The 12756-nt window shown below is 33.8% G+C and overlaps 1 protein-coding gene and 1 long non-coding RNA gene across 4 annotated transcripts in view; one reads left to right on the plus strand and one right to left on the minus strand.

The window, feature by feature from the left end:
- LOC124938785 (E3 ubiquitin-protein ligase RFWD3-like) overlaps positions 1 to 12756 on the minus strand; it is a 45889-nt gene that overhangs the window by 12163 nt on the left and 20970 nt on the right. Inside the window, exons 1-4 of one of the 2 annotated variants that reach the window (XM_047479293.1) lie at positions 1391 to 2024; positions 1121 to 1190; positions 916 to 1002; positions 752 to 796 (exon numbers count right to left, since the gene is read on the minus strand). In XM_047479293.1, the coding sequence (XP_047335249.1) occupies positions 752 to 796; positions 916 to 1002; positions 1121 to 1190; positions 1391 to 1812 (624 nt within the window). In that variant the 5' untranslated portion in view covers positions 1813 to 2024. Of the gene's footprint in view, positions 1 to 751; positions 797 to 915; positions 1003 to 1120; positions 1191 to 1390; positions 2025 to 12756 lie in introns of those variants that run through there. The other variant, XM_047479294.1, reaches the window with a different exon arrangement.
- LOC124938788 lies at positions 10602 to 12024 on the plus strand. 2 transcript variants are annotated; one of them, XR_007099410.1, is made up of 3 exons: positions 10602 to 11290; positions 11357 to 11520; positions 11588 to 12024. It is a non-coding gene; the product is annotated as an uncharacterized LOC124938788 (long non-coding RNA). The 2 variants fall into 2 exon arrangements; XR_007099409.1 differs by having other exon boundaries at positions 10602 to 11520.

The raw sequence follows: 12756 nt of genomic DNA on the forward strand, positions 1-12756 counted from the left end.
AGAGTGAAGTACACTAATGGGTTCAGTTATTGCACATAAATTGTAAAGGTTGTACATTTGTAATTAAATGGAATGAAAAACTCACCAGAGAATATTTACTTGCACATAAATAAAAAACAATTTAAGGTAATAAGCTGACCTATATTATAAGGTGATGTAGTGGGTGTCATCGATGCAATTGGTGGCATAGATGCAGATGGAGTGCCCATGTATCGTGTTATCTTAGTTACCATTTTTTCCTCCATCGCGGCAATATCAGTTAATCTTCCGACTTCATTCTCCAATATTTTGGCTTTTAGATCTTCTATTACATTTACAATATTTTTGTGATTAACAGCTAATTGTTGTACTTGCTTATGAAATCCCTCATTCTCTAGACGGAAGGCAACTTCTCTTCTCTTCCACTTAATCTCTTTCCTTTTCCAGTCACGATCCTGACAGTAGTAAATTCAACATTGATAATCAACACAAATAAATGACATGATGTTAATACTCATTGAATGTAATTTTTGTCTTTCTTTTTTCACATACAAGCCGTCTTAATCATCAATATGTATAAATCTTAGAACCCCATGTGTGCTTAACTTCTATTTTTAGTGACTCAGCTACATAGTATAGATAATAATATTATTGCAACAAGAGGATTATCTGTTTCGTAAATAATATGGAATCCCTCAACAGAAAAAATAATAGATGGAAATTGAATACTTTGACATCAATGAGAAGATAATATTCTGAAAACCTCTCTAACCTTCTTCTCAAGGTAAGTGCATTTAGCTTCAAGAAACTGAGATTTCTGTAAAAAGAATTTGGATATTAGTTGAGCTCAAAGAGAGCATCTTAAATCAGTTGAAATCTCATTAATGAAAATCAATGTACTAGCTATTGGTAGAACATCACGATGAATGTCATTACTTGTACTAATTCCTGATCAACCACAACTGCTTGTCCATAAATTTTCCTCACATCTTTCAACGTGCATCTTTTGTTGCATTGAGGACACTGCACAAGGAAATATATAACAGAGGAGCCAATAAAAAACTAAGATTTAACCAATGCTTTGATACTAGATAAATATAATTATAATAAAAACATCAAGAACTAACAGTACAAATGGCACCTTATGTTTATGTTTCTTTATCCATCTCGTGATGCAGGACAAACCATATAAATGCCCACAAGGAAGACAACTGCATTTAGCAATGTTCATAACAGAGGTCAATTGAGTTGCCAGAGAATAACCATTTCAGTAATGTTCATCAAAGGATTTCTTTCAGCAAAGCTTAAACATTTTCATCCAGTCTTGGTTTTTTCATCGGGTTTATGTTTTCCCAATCAAATTAAGAGGCAGGAGAATTAGAATGATAAAAATATGTTTACTTGGCCGCACCAGATTTGATGGTCGCCAACACTGTGAAATGCATCCATACAAATAGGGCAAGCGTCCAATTCCCTTCTACACGGTCCCCCGCCTGTAGTCCCAGCCTGTGATGAGGACGCCTCTCCTCCATTCCCACCCCTCTCACATGTCTGTTTTTCTTTCATAAAAATAACAGTATCTCCACCGCTACCACCCACGGGATCCTCTTCTTGCTCTTCTTCTTCTTCTTCTTCTTCTTCGCCATCCTCGCTTAGTGATTGATATTCGTCATCCTCGCTTACTAATAGATCTTCCATGCCTAGTGATTGATCTTCGTCATCGTTTTCGCTTTCTTCGTCTATGAAAATGTGTACATCGGCTTCATTTACTTCTGCTTCGTCTTCGTCGATATAGTCAATGTTATTTGTAGCAGGTAAACTAGGATCCGCCATTGCTAGTACGCACTCCAAGTATGTAAGCTTTCAGAGTTTTGATTTTACGCAGCTTCAATAGATTGAGAAGAAAGGCTTGAATGGCGCAAAAACAACAACTAGGGTTTTAACATTGATTAGATTCCGCGCCAATTGCCATTTAGGGTTATATCAAAGATTCAACTCAGTGCATATTGGAAACTCAAACGCCAAAATATACTCATCTCCCAATTCCCAAAGGTGCCACTAAAAAAACATCTTATTGTTTATTTTACTTAATATATATATATTTAATATTCAACCTATAATACTTTTATAAAATAATTATAAAAAAAATAGTCTAAACAATTATATTATTTATTAGGTGTGAGGATCTAGAATAAGTTTAAAAATTTTGTTTTGGAGTGTTTTTTTTTAATATAATGTAAAATACTGAAAATATTGATTTTTTTATAAATCGTAAAAATTAAAAATAAAAAATATGATAAAGTAGGATATTGATAACGAAATTATTAGTACGGTAAATATATGATATTTTCAAAATTTTAAAATATATAGGCCAAAATTAGAAATTGAGGTTTCTTAGGTGTCAATTGCAATTTCGGACATTCTCTTTAAAACCTCACCGATTGTGTTTCTCATTGTTAATTTGTATAAAATAAGGTCTCTATCTAATTAATTAATTATGTGACATTTATATTTATAAATAAACAAATACATGTGTTAAAAACAAATAAACAAACTAATTACTTGTTTTTTTAATAAATGTTAAAATTATTGACCAAATATTATTATTTTAAAAAAATAAACCTAAATCGGCTCAATTTCAACACAGCCCTTAAAACTCCCTTTCATCTTCACCTTTCTTTCTCTATGTAAGTCGTCCGCACTTGCCGCCCTTGGTCGTCTATTCTTCTAGCATCCCCTCGTCTCTTTCTTCCTTTGTTCAATCTCTTAACCACAAAAAATTACATTTGACGAATCCATGTTTAAACCCTAATTCTGTTTTGATAAATTCTCCCCTAATTCTATGATTCATGTTTGATTCTTCTTATTATTAACTATGGCATACATTCTTCTTAATTTGAATTCTGAAATTCATGTTTATGTTTGATTAGGTCCAACATCTGGTCGAGGAAAACAAAATCCTTCAAACACATCGCTGAGCCAAGAAAATCTTTCCCTAAATTCTATAGGTCTATACGGTAAGTAAGAAACGAAGTTATAATTTTTAGATTATGACTTTTGATAGATGTGAAATTAAGGTTTGCTATTCAATTTATTTTGTTTTCACTAAGGCCACCCAAGAAATCTTATTAAATCCAAGATCACATTAAAACAAAAAGCTCCAATGTTGACAAATTTCCTAGTTTTGTGAGATAATAGATGAGGTTGTATGATGTTATTCTGAAACTGAAATGTATCTTGTATTTATATTATAGTTTTCTTCTTTTTCTCTTTGAGGGCAGCTATAGTCAAAAGTTCTTTCTTTTTCTTTTTGTATAGAACCTTCATGTTTTCAATCATTTGATAGACTAGGTTGTTTTGTCAAACATTATTTTAATGTGGAACACGTAGTAAATATATTATTAGTTGTATAGTCATAATTTCATAAAAAATGTGATTTCAAAAAAGATTTATAGCCAATCTCTTTATAGTCAGTTATTTTTTTTGATTCACGATGAGATCATATTCAGAAGCGATTTTGTTACGCCATAATTTCCTACTTTCATGCACCTAAATCAGCGTGATTTCGAACATAAATACGGAAGCTCTAGGGTGCCTATTTGACCCAATCATTGAAAAGATTGATATAAAAGTCGGTCCTACGGTCTCGGTCCCTCCTTCCACACACATCTCCAACACCACGCTTCCGATCCAACTCTTCCTTCACCTGTCATAAAATTCGTTGGCTGGATTCCTACACCACACAAGCATAGTGAGTATAGGGACCCAACAAACATTTATAAGAACACTTTTAAGACATTGCATCCATGAGGGTTTTTAAGGGTATCTTATCAGCCAATCATGTATAGTTGCATACTGAGCACATATTCGGGACCCTTTGCCCGGAGAGCTGATCCTCCAGGGTGGGCATCCCTTCGTCAATTCCACCAACCATATTTTGAGAGCATCGGACCACCAGAGCTCATCCTGGTAGCCATCCTCTCGTATTCGTCAATTCCTCCATGATTATCTCTTAGATTCCATAGCCCTTAACTTAAAACCATCGTTCTTTAGAAAACCATGGACTTGCAATGAAAATATTTTTTGAAATCATATGCATCGTTTACATAAATTACATGAATAAATAGCACTGTGTGGGTTTTAAAAAACTTATAGAAAAATACTTGCCTGATAATTCCTTGTCTGCGGAATCATTAGTCGGACCACTCGGCCCTGGGTGTCATCATCCACGGCCGTAGATCTCTGTCAAGACCGCAGATTCCCCGGTCAAGAAAAGTGTGATTTTAGGACATGACAAACTACCACCCTTATAATGAATTTCGTCCCCGAAATTCGATCATAAAGGCAGTACAAATAGTGTGTTTGTAAAAAATGGTTTCATGAAAAAAACATTATTTCCAACTATTATGAAAAACGATTTCATGTCATGCAAAACATCATTTTAAAACAATTTACAGACATGAAGGCCTTGGAGGTGCATCTGCAGGAGCATATATGTGAAAGTACTAAGGTTCGGAATCGTTGCTCTAATACCAAGTTGTTACGCCCTAATTTCCTACTTTCACGCACCTAAATCAATGTGATTTCGAACATAAATGCGGAAGCTCTAGGGTGCCTATCTGACCCAATCATTGAAAAGATTGATATAAAAGTCGGTCCTACGGTCTCGGTCCCTCCTTCCACACACATCTCCAACACTACGCTTCCGCTCCAACTCTTTCTTCACCTGTCATAAAATCCGTTGGCTAGATTCCTACACCACACAAGCATAGTGAGTCTAGGGACCCAACAAACATTTATAAGAATACTTGTAAGACATTGCATTCATGAGGGTTTTTAAGGGTATCTCATCAGCCAATCATGTATAGTTGCATACTGAGCACATATTCGGGTTTTAGAAAACGTATAGAAAGTACTTGCCTGATAATTCCTTGTTTGCGGAATCATCGGTTGGACCACTCGACCCTGGGTGCCATTATCCACGGTCGTAGATCTCTGTCAAGACCGCAGATTCCTCGGTCAAGAAAAGTGTGATTTTAGGACGTGACAGATTTTGATTATTCTTTTCAAACATTTGGGATTAATACATTATGGGCAAGAAAATGTGATGTCCATTATAGATATTGATGAATTATGATTTTAGGATTTGGTAGACTTTACTGAATCATTGGGATATAACAATCAGTCTCTCTTTAAGTTTTTGTATGATGGGGGTGATGCTGATTTAAGTCCCTTCAATAGTGATCAACATGTAAGCTGGGAAATAGTGGGTAAATATGTAAGTGAAGGGGTTTTGAAATTTTTCCAAAATAGGAAAATGTTGAAGTAATAGAACGTCATAGTGTTGAATTTGATATCTAAGAATTTAATTTCAGAAAAAATTCAGGACTTTCTTCCTATTTAATGCTACAATGTTATTTACAAAATTCTTTCCAAATTTTTTTTGCAACATTTGAAAACAATTATTGATAAGCTTGTAGAATTAAGACAATAACATTTATTTTTAAACGCTCTATTTCCCATAACATCTCACTCATGCAGAACTTATTGAATGAATATGGCAAGAAAAACATATCGCCACGTGTGTCTTTCAAAATTGATATTAAAAAATCTTTTGACTCGATCAGATAGGGATCAATCCACGAATTCCTCCTTACTGCAGGTTTTCAATTATTTTCACTGATTGGATTATGCAATGTGTTTCCACTCCTCACTTTGTTGTGAGCGTGAATGGTATTCATGGAGGCCTCTTCAAGGGTGAAAGGGGAGTAAGGCAAAGAGACCCTATATCTCCTTACCTATTCGTCTTAACAATGGAAATTCTTGACTGCATTTTTAAAATTCTTCTTAGAATTCATTATTTCAAATTTCACCCGTACTACAAAAAAAAGCAATAACCCATATATGTTTTGCAGGTGATCTATTTTTTGTGGCTTATGCGAATGTTGAATCTGTTAGTATAATCAAAGAAGCTCTAACAATCTTTTCGAGTATTACATGTTTATACATCAATGATGACAAATGTCTGGCTTTCTATGGAGGGGTTAATGAAGAAAGGATGGCAAACATATTCAATATTATGGAAATCAAGGAATGTGAACTACTAGTGGAATACTCTCGAGTACCATTGTCATGAAAACAACTCCGATATAATCACTTCAGACAACTGGTAGAAAATGTTAGAAATTCTACTTGGGTTGGGCTACGAAAAAACTGTCTTATGCAGGTAGAATTGAGTTCGTTAAAGTAATCTTTGGAATTATTGGCTATTGGGCACAACAAATAGTCATCCCAAAGAAAGTAATGACTGAACTAGATAGAATCATGAGATATTACGTTTGGGGAACACAAGGCAAAGGAGACAAAAATATCAAATGGGAGTATGTTTACACTCTCATAGAAGAAGGCGGACTAGGAATAAAAAGTTTTGTTGAATGAAACAAAGCCCTCACCATCAAGAACCTATGGGTGTTGAAGTAGAAAGTGGACTCTCTGTGGGTCAAATGGGTGCATACAAGATTTATGAAAGAAGAAAAGAGTATCTAGACACGAAAGTTTAACGAAAGAATGACATGGTCATTGAAGAAGATCCTAAAAATAAGAAAATATGTGTTTCAAATGGTGCAAACCACAATTGGAAATAGAAGAGGGGTACTATTATAACATGATCCTTGATTGGATAATATTCCCATTATGTTCAAAGAATAAATACAAGGAAACAGAGTTAGAAGAGAATGAATCAAGTAATCATTTAGAGATGTCTATGAAGATAAATGTGATTCACTTCTAAGGCGTATTTCAGAAGGTGATAGAATCATAAACCTAAAGAGGCGGAAGCAACTCAATGAAAGAACTGATGAAATATGTTGGAAAATAAAAAGCAACGAGAAGTTCATTACAAGAAAGACATGGGAAGTGGTTAGAACAAGATGACAGAAGGTAGATTGACATAATGTGGTATGGTCTCCAAAGATTATTTCTCGTCACCAATTTATTCTCCGGGATGTATACAAGAAAAAATTGACAAAAAAGACAAAATTCGAAAATACATAAATATTCCTGATATCAACCGTGTCCTATGTTTGGGAGTTGAAGAAAGCATAAACTATTTATTTGGGAAATGCTCTTTTTTAATACAAAACTAGAGGAGGTATGCTGCAAACATGAACATCATCAATTTTCCAGAAACATGGGAAGAAATCTAAGAGTGGATGAAGAATAAAGCAAAAGGAATATCCTTCTATGTAAGTATGTTGAAATACTACTTTGGAGCAGTAATCTACAATATCTGGAAAGAAAGAAATTCAAGAACTCATAGTGGAATAAGTAGAACTACTGAAGATATTTGGAGAGATATAACTTCAGATGGAAATACACTCATTCAATCCTGAAGAGGAGTCGAAAGGAATGAAGAGAATAGAAAACTCTGCCAGATATGGGATATTTCGTTTCAGAAAGTCACAAGTAGAATCAAAATAAAAACTCTATAGGCGCTAATTGATTGTTGTTGATGTCTGTAATTCAGTTCTTGTTTCACTGTCAAATTTAGAAATTTTCTAGATCTGATCTTAAACTTTTATATTTTTTTCTCTTTTATTTTTTTAATGAAATGGCACTAAGTTGTTTTTCCCAAAATAAAATAAAATAGTGATCAAAATGTGTTAAAAGTTATACAACTATTTAGGAGTTGTCTAGAGGTTACAATTCATCTTGACCATGTTAATGGGTCTTCTTTGAACCCAATAGCTTTACAAGTCTTACACGTTAACATCTTAAAAATGTTGGTGAAAAAGAGACTAGTTTTGATGAAACGGAGGAAGAAGATAGAATGTCTCAAGATTAAATTGAGTTGTTTGGTTCATTAATAATGGGTTGTGTGGCGTGTACCTGGGCGCTGGATGAAAATCCAGGCTAATCTGATGGCTGAGAATCCTAATGCAACCTATTAAACATAATTTTGACTACACCAGATTATCAGTTTAATTTTTAATAAAAGGGTTATTTGAAATCGATTTTTAATTCATTTCTTGCGTTTTTCTTAACCAAAAACTTCACAAAAAATATTTCTAGAATCACAATAAAAAGTATGTTCATATTTTTATTTTTTGATATATTTGGGAATTATGGGATATTTATTTAATTGTTTTTAAGCCATAAATTACACATAATTTATTATTAAATTCTAATTAAACAATTTTAACCACTTCTTTCTTGATTTTAATTTAGGTAAAATAAATACAATATTTTAACCTCAAATTATTTTTGTATTTTTGAATAATTTTCCTAATTAGGGTTTACTTATCACAATAATTAACCCTTAATTTGATTTTAATTCCTCCTTAGGTTATTTTAAATTTAAAATTTCAAAATAATACTTTATTATTATTAAAAAAAATAATATTATTTTTAAAATTGGTATGACAAATTTTCATGCTTACAAAACTCGTCCGGTATTATGTTCAAGTTCAGTTTTGGAGGAGCGCTTCCGGTTTTATGTCAACTTCGGTTTTTTGTATAAGCGCGTTCGGTAGTTTGTCCAAATCGATTTTTGGATAATCGCTTTCAGTTTTATGTTCAATTCGGTATTTTGAAGAAGCGCGTCCGATAGTTTGTCCAATTCGGTTTTTAGATAAGCGCTTCCGGTTTTATGTCAACTTCGGTATTTTGGAAGCGTGTCCAATATTATGTTAACTTCGGTTTTATATTAGTACTTCCGACATTTAACTAGTTTGGTTTTATACAAGGCATTTTGGTATTCAACTAGTTCGGTTTTATATAAGGTCTTCCGGTATTTAACCACTTCGAATTTATACAAGGCATTCTGGTATTTAACCAGTTCGGTTTTATAAAAGGCCTTCCGGTATTTAACTAGCTCGATTTTATACAAGGCATTCAGGTATTTAATTAGTTTGGTTTTATATAAGGCACATAAGGTATTTGATTAAATTCGGTATTTAATCAAGTTCGACTTTTATGAAGAGCTTTCGGTTCTTGATCAAATTCGGTATTTGATCAAGCATTTGAAATCCCTCTCCAGCGCATCATCAATCCGTTATTGGCAGTCTGACACACCAGCTAAGCTAACCTATAGAAGACTTCCACGTGCCAAACTAATTAAAATTTCATGTGTTGTATGTTTCCAGTACACCACGATCTCTTAAAGGATATTCGGCGCGCTATCTTCATCCAATACATCCACGATCAAAAGTATATTCTTTGATGTACTACCTTGGCACACATCCAACCAAAATAGGACATGTGTCCTCTAAAGTAAATTTGTCCGTTGAAGTTTTATCTATTTAAGAAGAAGTTAGAGGACAATTTGCAGTCACCTTTTTACAACCTTTAACCTTTTTGATATCTCTACTGATCCAACGAGTATTAAGCTTTTCTGTAATCAAGCGCTCAAGTTTTCAAGTTCTAAAGGTATACTAGTTTTTCAGGTCATTAAGTTGTATTACATAATGTTCTTTCTGTATGAGATTTCAGTATTGTAAGTTGATAAAATATGTTATGTTCAACAGAGTGTTGTGTACTAGGAGTTCGGAAACAGGCAATGTCAAAGTCCTGGTTGTCCGACTGAGTTTGTGTAAGTGTTGTACTCAAACCAAATCTTCTAGTGAATATCATTCTCAAGGTTGAGAAGAAGGGGTGATGTAGGAGAGTTTTACTCCGAACATTCATAAACAAACTTTGTGTCTTGTGTTATTTACTTTCTAAATCTTCCAACCCTTTATTTGTCTCTTTAAGTCTAAACAAACAGTTTCACACTTGACTTTGTTCAAGAGTTTGTGAAGCCTTGTGAATAATAGAAATAAATATTAACTTCTAACGAAATTAATATCGAATTGAAGTGTATAAGCGTTCAACATAGTCAGACTCCCGTCTCTATTGTTGTACCTGGTCCTAACATAATTTTTTGCAAAAATAACCTTTTACCCCTGGCAAAAGTCCAAATTACCCTAATTACTTTTCTTCTTTCTCTTCTCTTCTACTCTCTTCTTTCTCTCTTCTTCTCCCTCGGTAAGGGCGAATTCCCTTCCGACGACACGTCTATCCCAAGCAAATCAACGCCTTCTTCTATCACCCCTCCTGACGTTTAATATCCTTCCGACGACTCTGTAGCATCTACGCTAGATCTTCAACAAACACCGATGACTATACCATCCCGCTAAATCTCCAACAAACGCTGAATCAATGAGTAAGTTAGATATTACTTTATTTTAGCTGAAAACACTTGTTATTAATCAATTGGGATCGCAAAATGCATCTTGCGCTTGCACAAATTACATTTGCGCCATTGATCTGAAAATCGTTTCGATCATCAACCGATTGAACCACTGGTTAGACCGGATTAATTTTATTTTTTGTAAGTAAATTTAAATATATTAATACATAAATTATATATATAATCATTTAGGCATATAAAAAATTATAAAATACATGATAATTAAACTCAATAATTTATTAATCAAATTAATAACATACCATGTAATTATAATATGACTTCAAATTAATTCATACACAACAATAATTACTTACTGAACTTATCCATACCAACCACCACTACAACTTGATATTTTATTATCTCTCAACAACAACAGTTAATATGGAGAGAAAAAAGTACAACTGATATTTTATTATTCCTCAGAATAGTTGTATGAAAGAAAAAGAGGTGAAATGCAGATATAGTAAACGAAAGAGAAGAAATCCAGGTGACGGCCAGGTTGTTTGATATTTGAAGAAGTTGAGGAAGAGTTGATATTTGAAGAAGTTGAGGAAGAGGGATTCTTGTTGATTATATACCCAACTGGCTTTACATTTCTTAAATCATTAGAAGTGAGATCTACCGTTCTTTAACTTCTCAGATCTAGGTATACTGCATCTTTACTCATGTCGATCCTCTTCTTTCTTCTCCGCAATAGATCTGGAGGTTATAAAATAGATATGTGAGACTAAGTAGAGTTCTTGTAGGAGAGAGAGGAGAAATACTAAACAAGATGAGAATCATACCTTTCGAATTGAAAATATTCGGTTTGTTTTTTCGGTCGATCCATCCGGTCGGACCGGATTTTGACCGGTTCGAAAGATAAGCGTATTGAAGTCAAAATCTGGACCGCCCATTCAGCCATTTTGCGGTCGGACCAGTTGAAACGTCGGTCGGACCGCGTATTTTAAAACTATGATTTGCGCCTGCACTTGTACCTGCGCTCTAAAAGGGTCATTAGAAACCTTTCTTTTCTGTCTCGCGTCCTCTCTATTCAATTAACTTTCTCATGTGTTGGGTTCATGTAGTTGAGCAAAAAATGAGGTAAAATATTATTGCCCTTTGTGTTTTGTAAGATAAAATATCATTTTTTCTTCTTTACTTGGACAGACAGACTAAATAATAGTGAGTTAGAATGATGATGCACGAATCCATGAATGGTGGTAACAACAACAACCATAATAATAGTCTTTCCTCAAAGCAACGATTACGTTGGACACACGAGCTTCACGAATATTTTGTTGAAGTTGTTGCTCAATTGGGTGGCCCAAATCGTGAGTTAAACTGAATATCATTCATTTTGACTGTTTTTTACGGGTTTTAATGTAATTTTTCTTGCAGGTGTTACTCCAAAAGGTGTTCTTAGAGTGATGGGAGTGCAATGCCTTACTATAGTAGTGGGCTTCAAATCACGGAAGCGTTGAAACTTCAAATGGAAGTGCAAAAGGGGCTTCATGAGCAATTAGAGGTGCAAAAGCCCAAGGAAAGTATTTAAAAAAAATAATGGAGTCGAGTTTGAGCAAAACGCCTTATCATCCTCAGCAAATGCATTCGGTCTTTCTTTCTAGAGAATAGTTTAACAACCATTCTTCCTCTTTTGGGAATGCTCATCAGTTGGAGAATGATTCAAGCAGCAATATTTAGGATTTGTGTATTAATTATTGTGTGGTCTCCTCTTAGAGCTTCATTTTAGTTTGTAGATGGTTATCAGGTTTAAGATCTGCCACACTTTGCATTCTGCCCTCTTATATATAAAATTGCATGCTTTTTCCTTCTTCTATCTTTGAATTCAAATAAGAATAATATCCTATTTTTGATAAATTTGTACTTCAACCAAACATGTTTAACTAAAACAAATAAATGCATCCACAATTTATAGTACATGTGTGTTGGGTAACCTGAATAATTGCCAAATTTCACATAACATGTTATGAAAATGTCTAAAACAATTAAACATCAGATATAAGTTCAAAATAAATATGAATATTCACACATTCAGAAAACCAGAACATGAAGAAAGGTGGTTTAAGAGCAGCAAGAAGTAGTTGTTAGTCTATATGTTGCTTCCTTACTGGCCTTTCCACAAGAACCATCTCTGAAGGATTTGGTTAAGACGAAGCATATTGGCTGAAACCTTATATTTCCACAGAGAAGCATCACCTTAAGACGAAGTTGTAGCCTCTATAGAAGACTCAACCTGTCTAGACACATGACAAGAAATCAATATCATAAAATTTTCTTCTTTAACATTTAGGTTTCTCCCTTTGGCCAAAAACACATTTTTGTAGGCAACTGAAAATAATGGTAATATTCTTAACATCATACCTTTTTCCTATCTCATTCATTATTATCCTCCTTGGAAGTAACCAAGCCTATGGATAGACAACAATGTCACAATTTTATACTAACTAAAACAAAGTGCACAAACGACAGTTTGCACCGATTCAAAGTGCGCAAGATGCAATTTGCGCAAACTCACTATTATTTAGTATGTTTGTCCAAACAAAGAA

The sequence above is a fragment of the Impatiens glandulifera genome, chromosome 5, assembly GCF_907164915.1.
Source record: "Impatiens glandulifera chromosome 5, dImpGla2.1, whole genome shotgun sequence".
In the NCBI taxonomy this organism is placed as follows: domain Eukaryota; kingdom Viridiplantae; phylum Streptophyta; class Magnoliopsida; order Ericales; family Balsaminaceae; genus Impatiens; species Impatiens glandulifera.